The following is a 15,247-nucleotide window of genomic DNA, read 5'->3' as shown; positions in this document are numbered from 1 at the left end:
GAAGTTCCATATCTCTGAGGCTCCTCAGGGTCTTTGCCAGTTTTATTTTTTTTTTGTTTATTTTTTTTTGTTTTTTTGAGACCAAGTCTCACTCTGTCGCCCAGGCTGGAGTGCAGTGGCCAGATCTCAGCTCACTGCAAGCTCCGCCTCCCGGGTTTACGCCATTCTCCTGCCTCAGCCTCCCAAGTAGCTGGGACTACAGGTGCCTGCCACCTCGCCCGGCTAGTTTTTTTGTATTTTTTTAGTGGAGACGGGGTTTCACCGTGTTAGCCAGGATGGTCTCAATCTCCTGACCTCGTGATCCGCCCGTCTCGACCTCCCAAAGTGCTGGGATTACAGGCTTGAGCCACTGCGCCTGGCCATTTGCCAGTTTTAATGCTGATGATTAAACACTTCTAAGGTTCCAAACCTCTATGAATACTAAGTACTAAGGTTCGAGAGTCTACAATTCTAAAGGTCTAAGGTCTTTCTATAACTATAAAGTTCTCTGGTCTTTGCTAATATTGTTCTGATACATCAAAGTAGGGTGACTACTAGGCACTCTGGCTTACCCCTGTAATCAAAGCACTTCAAGAGGCCGAGGTGGGAGGACTGTGTGAGCCCAGGAGTTCCAGACCAGCCTGGGCAATACAGCAAGACCCCATCTTACAAAAAAATTTTTTTTTTGTTTTGAGATGGAGTTTCACTCTTGTCACTTAGGCTGGAGTGAAATGGTGTGATCTCAGCTCACTGAAACCTCCATCTCCCGGGTTCAAGTGATTCTCCTGCCTCCCACCTCACGAGTAGCTGGGATTACAGGTGCCAGCCACCAGGCCTGGCTAATTTTTGTATTTTTAGTAGAGTCACCATGTTGGTCAGGCTGGTCTCAAACTCCTGACCTCAAGTGATCCATCCGCCTCAGCCTCCCAAAGTGCTGGGATTACAGGCATGAGCCACCATGCTCAGCCAAAAAAAATTATTTTTAATTAGCCAGGCTTTTTTTTTTTTTGAGACAGGTTCTTGCTTTATTGCTGGGGCTGGAGTGCAGTGGTGCGATCTTGGCTCACTGCAACCTCCACCTCACCGGCTCAGGCCATCCTCCCACCTCAGCCTCCTGAATAGCTGGGACCACAGATGCATGCCACCATGCCCGGCTAATTTTTTTTGTATTATTTTAATTTTTAGTAGAGACAGGGTTTCATTATGTTGGCCAACCTGGTCTCCAACTCACACACTCAAGAGATCTGTCCACCTCAGCCTCCCAAAGTGCTGGGATTACAGGCATGAGCCACCATGCCCGGTCAAAGGTCTTCATTTCGAGAGGTCTAAGAATCTCTTAGACATTTCTTTTTTTTTTTTTTTTTTTTTTGAGACGGAGTCTCGCTCTGTCACCCAGGCTGGAGTGCAGTGGCCGGATCTCAGCTCACTGCAAGCTCCGCCTCCCGGGTTCACGCCATTCTCCTGCCTCAGCCTCCCGAGTAGCTGGGACTACAGGCGCCCACCACCTCGCCCGGCTAGTTTTTTGTATTTTTTTTTTTAGTAGAGACGGGGTTTCACTGTGTTAGCCAGGATGGTCTCGATCTCCCGACCTCGTGATCCGCCCGTCTCCGCCTCCCAAAGTGCTGGGATTACAGGCTTGAGCCACCGCGCCCGGCCAGACATTTCAAGTTCCAAGGATCTGATGGCTCTGCATTTCGGGACTCTAAGGGAATATGCTTACAAAGTCCCACCATTCTGGGACTGTACATTTCTAAGGCTCTAAGGCTGCGCTGCTCCATACGGCAATCACAAGCCACATGCGGTTATTTAAATTTAATTAAAACTGGGCCAGGCGCAGTGGCTCATGCCTGTAATCCCAGCACTTTGGGAGGTCAAAGCAGGTGGATCAGTTAAGGTCAGAAGTTCAAGACCAGCCTGGCAAACATAGTGAAACCCCGTCTCTACTAAAAATACAAAAAACAAAAAAACAAAAAAACAATTAGCCAGGTGTGGGGGCATGCATCTGTAGTCCCAGCTATTCAGGGGGCTGAGGTAGGAGGATGGCTTGAGACCGTGAGGTAGGGATTGCAGTGAACCAAGATCTCGCCACTGCACCCCAGCCGGGGCAACAGAATAAGACTCCATCTCAAAAAATATATATATATAAATAAATTTAATTAAAACTAAATAAAATTGAAAACTCAGTCTGTCACATAGCACTGGCCACATTTCAAGCACTCAAAAGCCACATGGACTAGTGATTATTACATTGGACATCACGGATATAGACTATTTCCACCATCATGGAAAGTTCTATTGGACAGTGTTGGTCTCTCTTCCCACCCTCCGGACCACCAAGGTTCTTGGGTACCCTTTCCCCTTCCTCATCCTCCTCATCCCACCCCAGCCCTCCTCCAGGTACCTGCCAAGGCCTTGATCCGGGAGCACTCAAAGAGCGAGGCCGCTGCGGTGGAGGCGGCTGGCTGCTCCCGCTCCCAGCCCCGATCCGGACTCTCCCAGCGGGTGGCAAGGTTGTTGTTGTTAGAGGCAGGCAGGCCCTCCATGTTGTCCACTTCCCCTGGTATCTGCGCCATCGGGGAAAGCGAGGCCTGGACATGGGGAGAGGTAGGTCAGGTCTAGGATCAAGTCCCATTTCTAACAGTGACTGGCTTTGAGTCCTGTCCCCTCTCTTGTCCTCAATTTCTCTGTCTTTAATGTGGACATAATAATAATGATAAGGCCTGGGCACAGTGGCTCATACCTGTAATCCCAGCACTTTGGGAGGCACAGGCAGGAGAATCACTTGAGCCCAGGGGTTGGAGACCAGTCTGGGCAACATAGCAAGATTTCACGTCTATAAAAATAAAAATAAGCCGGGTGCAGTGGCTCAGGCCTATAATCCCAACACTTTGGGAGGCTGAGGAGGGCAGATAGCTTGAGCCCAGGAGTTCGAGACAAGCCTGGGCAACATGGTGAAACCCTGTCTCTACAAAAAATACAAAAATTGGCCAGGCACAGTGGCTCACGCCTATAATCCCAGCACTTTGGGAGGCCGAGGCGGGCGGATCACCTGAGATCGGGAGTTCAAGAGCAGCCTGACCAACATGGAGAAACCCCGTCTCTAATAAAAATACAAAATTCGCCTGGCGAGGTGGAATATGCCTGTAATTCCAGCTACTCGGGAGGCTGAGGCAGGAGAATCGCTTGAATCCGGGAGGTGGAGGTTGCAGTGAGCCAAGATTGTGCCATTGCACTCCAGCCTGGGCAACAAGAGCGAAACTCTGTCTCAAAAAAAAAAAAAAAAAAATAATTAGCCAGATATGGTGGCAACGTGCCTGTAATCCCAGCTACTCAGGAGGCTGAGGTGTGAGAATGGCTTAAGCCCAAGAAGTGGAGGTTGCAGTGAGCCAAGATAGCTCCCACTGCACTCCAGCCTGGGCAACAGAGCCAAAAACCATCTTTAAAAAAAATTTAAAAATTAGCCAAATGTGGTGGCTGCCACCCATAATCCCAGCTGTTTAGGAGGCTAAGGCAGGAGGATGGCTTGAGCCCAAGAAGTCAAGGCTACAGAGATCTATAATAGTGACACTGCACTCCAAACTAGGCAATATGGTGAGACCGTATTTCTAAATAACAATAATAATAATGTTTACCCTCACCACTTCACAGGATGTGGTAAAACACATAGCTTAGACCCTGGCACATATTAAGGGCTCAGCAAACTGTCACTGTTATTATTAGAACAATAGAGTTCTGTAATGCAGTAATAACAATAATGAACATATTGAACACTTGCCCTGTGGTCAGTACTTCATGTACATTCTCTTATTATTTCCACAAATTTAATTCCCTAACAGTTGGCTATTATTTTTTTTTTTTTTTTGAGACGGAGTCTCGCTCTGTCGCCGGGGCTGGAGCGCAGTGGCCGGATCTCAGCTCACTGCAAGCTCCACCTCCCGGGTTTACGCCATTCTCCTGCCTCAGCCTCCTGTGTAGCTGGGACTACAGGCGCCCGCCACCTCGCCCGGCTAGTTTTTTGTATTTTTTTAGTAGAGACGGGGTTTCACCGTGTTCGCCAGGATGGTCTCGATCTCCTGACCTCGTGATCCGCCCGTCTCGGCCTCCCAAAGTGCTGGGATTACAGGCTTGAGCCACCGCGCCCGGCCCAGTTGGCTATTATTACACCTATTTTACAGAGGAGGAAACTGAAGCACAGAGGAATTGATCTATTTTTCCAAGGTTACACAGCTAGTAAGTAGCTAGAATTCAAACACAGGTGATAGGTCCAGGCACGGTGGCTCATGCATGTAATCCCAGCACTTTCTGAGATGGGTGGATCACTTGAGGTCAGGAGCTCAAGACCAGCCTGGCCAACATGGTGAAACCCTGTCTCTACTAAAAATACAAAAATTAGCTGGGCGTGGTGTCACATACCTGTAATCCCAGGTACTCAGAAGGCTGAGGCAGGAGAATCGCTTAAACCTGGGAGGTGGAGGCTGCAGTGAGCGGAGATCATGCCAATGCACTCCAGCCTGGGAGACAAAGCAAGACTTTGTCTCCAAAAAAAAAAAAAAAAATAGGTGATAGAATGTTTGCATTAATGGGGCCAGGCACAGTGGCTCCTGCCTGTAATCCCAGCATTTTGGGAGGCCAAGGCAGGCGGATCACGAGGTCAGGAGTTCGAGACCAGCCTGGTCAACATGGTGGAATCCAGTCTCTACTGAAAATACAAAAATTAGCTGGGCGTGGTGGTGGGCTACTGTAATCCCAGCTACTCAGGAGGCTGAGGCAGGAGAATCGTTTGAACCTGGGAGGCGGACGTAGAAATGAGCTGAGATCGTGCCGTTGTACTCCAGCCTGGGTGACAGGGAGAGACTCCATCTCAAAGAAAAAAAAAAAAGAATGTTTGCATTAATGGCCCTAATTCTTCACCCTTGTAGCCACAGCCTTTGCCATATAACTCTTCAGTGTCCTCCTACTGCTAAGGTAGGATAGAGTGCTGCATACCCTACCCATTGACTCTAGCCCTGTTATTTGCTTTGGCCAGCGGAATTAGGTGAAAGTGCTGCTGTGCCAGTTCTGAGCCTAGGACGCGGGAGGGAGACTTCGCATGTTTCTGCTTGTGCTCTACTGTGGCTATAAGAAAAACACACCTGGGCCAGACCAGGTCCAAGGCCCTAGTCATTCTAGCCAAGGCCAGCTAAGGTTGCCAACACCACCCTCAACTCTGACCACAGCAGAGACCAGAAGAACGGCCACCTGATTCCAGCCTAAATTGCTGAGCTCAGACTCAATGGCTTAGTAAAGGTTCTGTGTTTTTTGGTTTGTTTGTTTGGTTGGTTGGTTTTTTTGTTTGTTTGAGATGGAGTCTCCTCTGTCACCCAGGCTGGAGTGCAGTGGTGTGATCTCAGCTCACTGCAAGCTCTGCCTCCTGGGTTTACACCATTCTCCTACCTCAGCCTGCCAAGTAGCTGGGACTATAGGCGCCCACCACCACGCCCGGCTAATTTTTTGTATTTTTAGTACAGACGGGGTTTCACTGTGTCAGCCAGGATGGTCTCGATCTCCTGACCTCGTGATCCGCCCGCCTCAGCCTCCCAAAGTGCTGGGATTACAGGCGTGAGCCACCGCGCCTAGCCGTTTTTTGTTTTTTGAGACAGTCTCGCTCTGTCGCCCAGGCTGGAGTGCAATGGTGCAATCTTTGCTCACTGCAACCCCTGCCAACCGAGTTCAAGCGATTCTTGTGCCTCAGCCTCCAAAACAGCTGGGACTACAGGCACACAGCACCATGCCCAGCTAACTTGTACTTTTAGTAGAGACAAGTTTTCGCCATGTCAGCTAGGCTGGTCTCGGACTCTTGGCCTCAAGTGATTCGGCTGGGCGCCGTGGCTCACGTCTGTAATCCCAGCACTTTGGGAGCCGAGGTGGGAGAATTACCTGAGGTCAGGAGTTCCAGACCAGCCTGGCTAACACGGTGGAACCCCTGTCTCTACTAAAACTACAAAAATTAGCCGGGCGTGGCGTCGTGCACCTGTAATCCCAGCTACTCAGGAGACTGAGACAGTAGAATTGCTTGAACCTGGGAGGCGGAGGTTGCAGTGAGCTGAGATCGCGCCAGTGCACTCCAGCCTGGGCAACAGAGTGAGACTCCATCTCAGAAAAAATTAAATTAAATTAAATTAAAATTTAAAAATAGAGAACAAAAAAATATTCAAAAAAAAAAAAAAGAAGAAATTAGCCAGGTGTGGTGGCTCACACCTGTAATCCCAGCACTTTGGGAGGCCGAGGTGGGTAAATCACCTGAGGTCAGGAGTTCCAGACTCTAATATGGTAAAACCCTATCTCTAATAAAAATACAAAAATTAGCCGGGTATGGTGGTGCATGCCTGTAATCCCAGCTCCTCGGGAGGCTGAGGCAGGATAATTGCTTGAACCCGGGAGGCAGAGGCTGCAGTGAGCCGAGACTGCGCCACTGCACTCCAGCCTGGGCGACAGAGTGAGACTCCATCTCAAAAAAAAAAAAAAAAAAAAAAAAGAGAGAGAAGAAATTTAAAGGGTTGAGTGACATTAGATGTATCTCCTCTACCTTCTGAGCCCCCAGGCCTGATTCTAAGACCAACAAAGGAGGAAGTTAGGAGATCAATGTCCTCAAAAGACCCAGACAATTGCCAACTCACTGAAATCTAGGAAGGTAGGGTCTGAGTCTTGGTCAATAGAGTGAGTAGAGTGGAAATTGTCCCTTAGGGGGATACACTGTAATCCCCCCCTTTTTTTTTTCTCCTGAGACAAGGTATTGCTCTATCACCCAGGCTAGAGTGCAGTGACAAAATCATAGCTCCCTGTAACCTCCAACTCCTGTACTCAAGCGATCCTCCCACTTCAGCCTCCTGAGTAGCTGGGACTACAGGCAAGCTCCACCATGACCAGGTAATTTTTGTATTTTTGGTAGAGATGGGGTCTCGCTATGTTGCTCAGGCTGGTCTCGAACATCTGGGCTCAAGCTATTTGCCCACTTCAACCTCCCAAAGTGCTGGGGTTACACGTGTGAGCCACTGTGCCCAGTCCCAAATCCATTTTTGTTCTTCCCTCCCTCCATGGAAAAGTGAAAGTGAGCACACAGCTACCTACCACCTGTGTGACTTTGGCTGAGCTATTTCTACTCTTTGGGCCTTAGTTTGTTCATCTGCAAAATCGTAATGATGGCCCAGCACGGTGGCTCATGCTTGTAATATCACCACTTTGGGAGGTCCAGGTAGGTGGATCGCTTGAGGCCAGGAATTTGAGACCAGCTTGGCCAACGTGGTGAAACCCCGTCTTTACTAACAAAGTACAAAAATTATCCAGGCATGGTGGCGCATGTCTGTAGTCCCAGCTGCTCAGGAGGCTGAGACAGGAGAATGGCTTGATCCTGGGGGATGGAGATTGCAGTGAGCTGAGATTGACCCACTGCACTCCAGACTGAATGAAAGAGTGAGACTCTGTCACACACACACACAAAAGGGTAGGCCAGGAGGTGGCTCACGCCTATAATCCCAGCACTTTGGGAGGCCAAGGAGGTGAGTGGATCACCTGAGGTCAGGAGTTGGAGACCAGCCTTACCAACATAGTGAAACCCCATCTCTACTAAAAATTCAAAATTAGCCGGGCGTGGTGGCTCATGCCTGTAATCCCAGCTACTTGGGAGGCTGAGGCAGGAGAATTGCTTGAAGCCGGGAGGCAGAGGTTGCACTGAGCCGAGATTGTACCATTGCACTCCAACTTGGGTGACAAGAGCTAAACTCCATCTCAAAAAAAAAAAAAGAGTAATGATAATCGTACCCGTTTCTTAGCGGTGTTTGAAGAAGTAAGTTAATAATGCAGGGATCATGGTATCTGGTACACTGCAAGCTCTCGATATATATGTTCCTTGCTATTATTCTTCATCTTTTCCTCACATATCTCAGCAAATCAATGTGCCTGTTCCGGAGTCAGACAGAAATGAGTTCAAGTTCCGCTTTATCCTTGCTGTATCTTTAACCGAGTATCTTTAACTTGGCCTTTCTGTGACTCAGTTTCCCTCCCTGTTAAACGGTGGTTACAACTGTTTTCTTCAGTGGAGGACACTTAAAGATGGGGAGGCCGTTAGCTCTCCTGTTAGCTCTCAAGCCAGGCCGAGGATCAGCTCTGGCCATAACGCGATTGAACGGGAAGGAAGGGAGCAGGTAATAGGGGAGCCGAGAAGGGGTGTCCTGCGAGCCGGCCCCCCACTCCCCACTGCAAAAGCAGGCGGGGCGCTGGGCTGCGGTGGCATCAGAGGTTTTAACCCTTCCCAGGCCGCGCCTCTCTCCCTGCGGTTCAGACACCGCGCCCAGGGAGGGGGCCTGGGAAGGACAAGGCCTGGGGGTAAGACCCACGCGTGGCGCGGAGGCTAGACCGGGTGGGGGGTTGGGGACTCGTCCTGCCCTCGACCCTTTGCCTCCCTCCAGCCAGGGAGACCCGGGGCTCCAGCTATGCCCGGTGCGCACGGAGGAGGGATGCTCGCCAGGTGGGTACATGCTTGGGGGAGGGGCTGTCGGCCCCCTAGCCGCTCACCTGGGCCCGCGGCCGCCGGCGCCGCTGTCCCCACTGCTCACCACGACCGACCGACCTCCCTGTCGGCGTCCGCTGCCCGGCCCGGCCCGGCCCGGCCCGGCCCAGCCCGGCTCAGCTCGGCCCCGCGGGCTCACGGCTCAGCCAGATCCGCATGCGCCGCCGCGCCTCCCTCGCTCGCGCCGCCGCCGCGCTCCGCGCGCCCCCGGGGCCCTCTCCCGCCCGCGGTCCCCGCGCCCCGCAGCCCGAGGCCCACGCACAGTCACACCCGGCCGCGGCGTGGGGTGCACGGCTGCACTCGCGCGGGCACGGCGGCGTCACGCGCTGCACACTCCCACGGGGTTACGCTCGCCACGCTGCTATGCCATACTCGCGGGGGCCTCGACACACAAACTCACCCCCGCATCCACGCGCTCGCGCGCCGTCACTCCCTCCTGTGAGGTCCCACGGGGTCACACCCTCACGCCGTCACAGGCGGCGTCCACACTGGAACAGTGTCACCCAGCACCACACCAATCCAATAGGGTCACCACCGCCCAAGCGGCGTCACACACAAACGCACCTGTCACACACAGTCGCACACTCCCCGGCAGTCACAAACAGTGTCATAGGCCCACACATCGCGCACAGCTTCACAGCCACAGTGTCACACACTCTACACACTCGAACCTTCACAGCAGTCGCCCCGCACATGCTGCACCCCCTGACCTCGCACATCATAATCACAGGGGGTCACAAACAGCAGCACAACAGAGACACCCACAGTCACACACTCGAATGGGGTCCCGGTGTCACACATCCTTACACGAGACATGTGGTGTCACACACTGTCACAGTCTAATAATCTCACGCTTCCATGTAGCACACCTCACACGTCCCACACCCTATCGTACAGGCTGACGCAGTGTCACCCACGGTGTCACCACAATGTCACAAAAGAACAGAATCAATGCTTGGCACACGTGGTGTCACGCACGTGTAGTCACACTGTAACACGGGATCACACACGGAGGATGACACAAGGTGTCGCCCACAGTCATGCTTGCCCTTCCGGTCACTGAGTCACACAGGGTCATATAAGTGCATAGATATGCCGTGACACAGTGTCTTACACTCAAATGCACACACACACTCTGTCCTCCCTCACTTTCTCCCCTTGCTGGTTCTGGGAGGCTCTGGGGCTTACAGTGCGCCCCAGATCGCTCCAGGCTCTGCGAGAGGGGGCGTGAGCTACAAGAGGCCGTGGGCGTGGCTCGCCTGGCCCCGCCCCTCTCCGGGAGGTAGAGCGCGGAGGCAGGACGCTGAGTGACAAATTATCTCGGCTCCGCCCACTCGGTTTGTTGCTATGTGGAGGCGTGGCCTTCTGTGGCCCCGCCTTCCGACCTAAGTGGCCGGCAGAGAGGGCGGTGCTGGGCGGTGAGCGAATGCCAGCTGACTCCTGCCCCGCCCACCCGCGTTAGGCCGCGTCCCTTGACCTGAGCCGCGGGCGGAGCTGGGCTGAGGCGTGGCCCTTCGAGCCAGCTCCGCCCAGCTGTTCCTGCTTGAGTAGGGCAGAGAGCGCCGCCCAGCAGCCAGTAGGTTCCCGCGCGTGCCGACACTCTGAGGCCTTGCACCCCCACGATCTCGCAGGATGGCCGTCAAGAAGATCGCGATCTTCGGCGCCACTGGCCAGACCGGGCTCACCACCCTGGCGCAGGCGGTGCAAGCAGGCATGAGCCGGGGCGGGCGGGGCGTGTCACGGAACGGACGGGCAGAGCTTTAGGAAGGGGCACCATGGGGCAGGGCCGAGGCTGATTGGGGCCATGAGCGCCCCAGCCAGGTGTATGAGAACTCAGGGGCCAAAGCAAGCGGCCACGGGAGCAGAAATGGGAAAAGATGTGAGATCCAAGTTCATGTGAGTCCAAGCCAGAGAGGAATTGGCCCCGGGAACCCCGGGGGGACTCCCGTGGCACAGTCATGTGTAAGTCCAGAGCTCTTATGCAATGCAGTTGTCATTATTGTGGTTGTGGTGGTGGTTGTTCGCACACCCAGAGAGGATTTACTAAGCCAAGCTTGCTCTGTCATCTCTTCACATGAGAGCTCTCAAAATGGAGTGGGAACTAGTATTACCCTACTTGACAGATGAGAAAACTGAGGCCCAGAGAGTGACTTGCCCAACATCACACAGCTGGTAACTAACAGGGCTGGGATTTGAACCCAGCTCATGCTCTTAACCACCACAAGTCCCCAGGCTGGCAATTGAAAAAGTTGGGGGGCCAGGTTGCTGTGAGTACCTAATGGGAAGGAGTCACAGAGAAACATGAGTGAAGACTTGGGGACAGCAGTCCTGGGAAAGTCAATGAGGTCTGAAAATGTGGAGTTGCCCCAGGAGAGAGGGCAGGAAAGGGGATAACCATCCCCCAGCACTCCCTGCCCCCACAGCCCAGACTTGACCAACTCCCAGCTGGGCCTGGGACTTCCAGATATGGGGCCCCACCCTTACAGGCCTTGGTGACGCTGAAGATATTGACTATCTGCGTGCCCCAAAAGGGTGGAGGCCACCAGGACCCCACTCTGCTGTCTCCCTTGGAGGGACTCTGAAAGTTCTTCACTGGGTTGGAAACTCTTCCCTTCCCCAGGGAGACCCCGTGACGATCTTGACTTGTGGAGAATGGGGAGCTGTGGGCCTCTCAGTAAAAACCAATTTGCTGATAAGCATTTACTGGGAGAGAAGGAAGTGAGAGAAGTTGAAAGGTGCTGAGTCACATGGAAATCCACTAATTCCACTTGCCCATCCCTGCTGGTCATAGCTGGGACTGCACTCAGGGGGATTAAGAACTGGAGCCTAGGGAGCTTCAGAGCTGTGGCTCTGAAAAATCTCTTTCCAGCTCTCAGCTTTGATGTCCCCATCAGCAAAGGGAAGGGCTGGCCAGGCACAGTGGCTCATGCTTGTAATCTCAGCACTTTGGGAGGGCAAGGCGGGAGGATGGCTTGAGGCCAGGAGTTTGAGACTATCCTGGGCAACATAGCAAGACCCCATCTCTACAAAAATATAAAAAATAAAAATAAATTAGCTGGGCATGGTGATGCATGCCTGTAGTCCCAGCTACTCAGAAGGCTGAGGTGGGAGGATTGCTTGAGCTCAGGAGTTCAAGGCTACAGTGAGCTGTGTTTGCACCACTGTACTCCAGCCTGGGTGACAGGGTGAGACCCTGTCTCTAAAATTTAAAAAAATAAATAAAAAGAAAGAAAAAGAGGCTGGGTGCGGTGGCTCACGCCTGTAATCTCAGCACTTTGGGACGCTGAGGCAGGTGGATCACGAGGTCAGGAGGCCTGGCCAACATAGTGAAACCCCGTCTCTACTAAAAATATGAAAAATTAGCCGGGCGTGGTGGCGGGCGCCTGTAATCGCAGCTACTCGGGAGACTGAGGCAGGAGAATAGCTTGAACCCAAGAGGCAGAGGTTGTGGTGAGCCGAGATTGCACCACTTCACTCCAGCCTGGATGACAAGGGCGAAACTCCATCTCAAAAAAAAAAAAAAAAAAAAAATTAGCTGGGCACAGTAGTACTTACCTGTAATCCCAGGTACTTGGGAGGCTGAGGCACAAGAATCACTTGAACCTGGGAGGCGGAAGTTGCAGCGAGCTAAGATTGCATCACTGCACCACTGCACTCCAGTCTGGGTGACACAGCAAGACGAAAGGAAAGAAGGAAGGGAGGGAAGGAGGGAGGGAGGGAAGGAAGGAAGGAAGAAAGAAGGGAAGGAAGGAAGGAGGGAAGGAAGGAAGGAAGGAAGAAAGGAGGGAAGGAAGGAAGGAAGGAAGGAAGGAAGGAAGGAAGGAAGGAAGGAAGGAAGGAAGGAAGGAAGGAAGGAAGGAAGGAAGGAAGGAAGGAAGGGAGGGAGGGAGGGAGGGAGGGAGGGAGGGAGGGAGGGAGGGAGGGAGGGAGGGAAAGGGCTTGGATTAACTGGAGTTCACAATGGTTCTGTAGGACCAAGAGTCTTGACAGGCATGAACTCTGGTGCCAGCCTGCCCACATTCAAGTCACCAGCTCTGCAGCTTACAGCCTGTGTGGCCAAATGCCTTGTCATCTGTGTACCTAGACATGTGTAAGGTCATGGTGAAACTGGTAGTACTTGCCCTAGGGCTCTCGGGATAATTAAATGAGATCTTATGTAGGAAGTACTTAGACTAGCATTGAATTTTGCAGTCTCTGGATCAGACTCACTTAGGTAAAAATTCAACCTTCTCTACCTACTAGCTGTGTGATCCTGGCCCAGTTGCCTAAAATTGTCTCAGTTTCCCCATCAATGTGGATAGGATAATGATACCTACCTTGCAGGGTTGTTGCAACCTGATGCTTCTCAAACTGTGAGTTATAGTGAGATCTGAAACATATGGTCACAATGTGTATCAACAATATAGGGTGACAAATGATGACATAGTATCAAAATGTATCACTTTAAGTATTAGTTTTATGAAACTCATTTCAATTATATATGTGTGGGTTTGTGTACACCAGGTTAGGCAATGAAATCTTTTGTATTGATGGCTGAGATTTTTTTTTTTTTTTTTTTTTGAGACAGAGTGCCACTCTGTCGCCCAGGCTGGAGTGCAGTGGCCCAATCTCGGCTCACTGCAAGCTCCGCCTCCCGAGTTCACGCCATTATCCTGCCTCAGCCATCCAAGTAGCTGGGACTACAGGTGCCCGCCACCATGCCCGGCTAATTTTTTTTGTATTTTTAGTAGAGACGGGGTTTCACCGTGTTAACCAGGATGGTCTCCATCTCCTGACCTCGTGATCCGCCCGCCTTGGCCTCCCAAAGTGCTGGGATTACAGGCATGAGCCACCATGCGTGGCCGATGGCTGAGATTTTTAAAAAGCTTAAAAAGAGGCCAGGCACCATGGCTCACGCCTGTAATCCCAGCACTTTGGGAAGCTGAAGTGGGTCGACTACTTGAGTCCAGCAGTTTGAGACCAGCCTGGGTAACAGGTAACACAGGAAGACCCACATCTCTATAAAAAATATAAATAAAAATTAAAAAGACTAAAAAGGGCACGACCTCTACAACTTACTCTAAAATAGGAAAAAAGTATATATATGTGTGTGTGTGCATATACATGTGTTTCTAGACATATGTATATACTTATCGTATGTAATATATACTATATTTAATGTTTATATAGACACACATATATATACACATAGGTAGAGAAGGATAGAGCAAAGGAAAATATGAAAAATCATGCCGGGCGCCTATAATCCTAGCACTTTGGTAGGCCGAGACAGGTGGATCACGAGGTCAGGATATCGAAACCATCCTGGCTAACACGATGAAACCCCATCTCTACCAAAAATAAAAAAAATTAGCCAGGCGTGGTGGCGGGCCCCTGTATTCCCAGCTACTCGGGAGGCTGAGGCAGGAGAATGGCATGAACCCAGGAGGCACAGCTTGCAGTGAGCCGAGACTGTGCCACTGCACTCCAGCCTGGGCTACAGAGCAAGACCCCATCTCAAAAAAAAAAGAATGCCCACATTAAGCCCAGTGCAGTGGCTAACGCCTGTAATCCCTGCATTTCAGGAGGCCAAGGCAGGCAGGTCATTTAAGTTCGAGACCAGCCTGGCCAACATGGTGAAACCCCATCTCTACTAAAAATACAAAATTAGCCGGGCATTGTGGCGCACACCTGTAATCCCAGCTACTCTGGAGGCTGAGGTGGGAGAATCACTTGAACCTGGGAGGCGAAGGTTGCAGTGAGCCGAGATCACACCACTGCACTCCAGCCTGGGCAAGAGAGTGAGACTTCGTCTCAAAAAAAAAAAAAAAAAAAAAAAAAAGAATGCCCATATTGGCCCCATGCAAGCCCCTGCTGCTCCCCCATGTGTGAGGGCAGCACAGATCTTGTGTCATTCCCCTATGAAAGGTGGTCACATAGCATGGGGATGCTGGTACTGTGATCTTCACTTCAGAGATGAGAAAGCTGAGGTCCAATCATGGAAGAGGTTGCATGAGGTTCCTCAGCTGGTAGGTGGCAGAGCTGGAGTTTGGACCAAGGTCCCTGGGACAGTAATGCCTGTGCTTTTGTGTTTATAAAGGGCCAGGGAGATGGCAGGAAATATGACACAGTCCCTGGACCCACAGAGTGCTTGGTTTGCTGCAGGTCAGCATACAGAGGAAGTACAAGTGACTGGGGGGACTGGGGAAAGAGAGTAAAGGGTGTTCCAGTCAGAGGGCACAGCACGTGCAAAGGCCAGAAGGCAGGAAGCAGCACCATGCATTTGAGGAACTAAAGGAAGAAGTTAAGGCCGGGTGCAGTGGCTCACACCTGTAATCCCAGCACTATGGGAAGCCGAGGCAGGTGGATCACGAGGTCAGGAGTTCGAGACCAGCCTGGTCAACATAGTGAAACCCCATCTCTACTAAAGATACAAAAAGGGCCAGGCATGGTGGCTCAAGCCTGTAATCCCAGCACTTTGGGAGGCCGAGACGGGCAGATCACAAGGTCAGGAGATCGAGACCATCCTGGCTAACACGGTGAAACCCCGTCTCTACTAAAAAATACAAAAAACTAGCCAGGCGAGGTGGCGGGCGCCTGTAGTCCCAGCTACTCGGGAGGCTGAGGCAGGAGAATGGCGTGAACCCAGGAGGCAGAGCTTGCAGTGAGCCAAGATCCGGCCACTGCACTCCAGCCTGGGCGACAGAGCGAGACTCCTTCTCAAAAAAAAAAAAAAAAAAAAAG

At 51.8% G+C, this 15,247-nt stretch overlaps 2 protein-coding genes across 3 annotated transcripts in view; one reads left to right on the top strand and one right to left on the bottom strand.

Moving 5' to 3' along the window:
- SPTBN4 (spectrin beta, non-erythrocytic 4) overlaps positions 1-8,631 on the bottom strand; it is a 117,522-nt gene extending 108,891 nt beyond the window's left edge. The window contains exons 1-3 of the mRNA XM_050768976.1: positions 8,530-8,631; positions 7,777-7,914; positions 2,381-2,567 (exon numbers count right to left, since the gene is read on the bottom strand). Coding sequence (XP_050624933.1) covers positions 2,381-2,552 — 172 coding nt within the window. The 5' untranslated portion in view covers positions 2,553-2,567; positions 7,777-7,914; positions 8,530-8,631. The remainder of the gene's footprint in view (positions 1-2,380; positions 2,568-7,776; positions 7,915-8,529) is intronic.
- Positions 1-15,247, top strand: part of BLVRB (biliverdin reductase B) — a 220,150-nt gene that overhangs the window by 188,739 nt on the left and 16,164 nt on the right. Inside the window, exon 2 of one of the 2 annotated variants that reach the window (XM_050769318.1) lies at positions 10,102-10,235. In XM_050769318.1, coding sequence (XP_050625275.1) covers positions 10,157-10,235 — 79 coding nt within the window. In that variant the 5' untranslated portion in view covers positions 10,102-10,156. Of the gene's footprint in view, positions 1-9,924; positions 10,236-15,247 lie in introns of those variants that run through there. The other variant, XM_050769317.1, reaches the window with a different exon arrangement.

Source organism: Macaca thibetana, chromosome 19 (assembly GCF_024542745.1).
Source record: "Macaca thibetana thibetana isolate TM-01 chromosome 19, ASM2454274v1, whole genome shotgun sequence".
Classification (NCBI taxonomy): domain Eukaryota; kingdom Metazoa; phylum Chordata; class Mammalia; order Primates; family Cercopithecidae; genus Macaca; species Macaca thibetana.
This window is presented reverse-complemented; position numbering and strand designations above follow the sequence as displayed.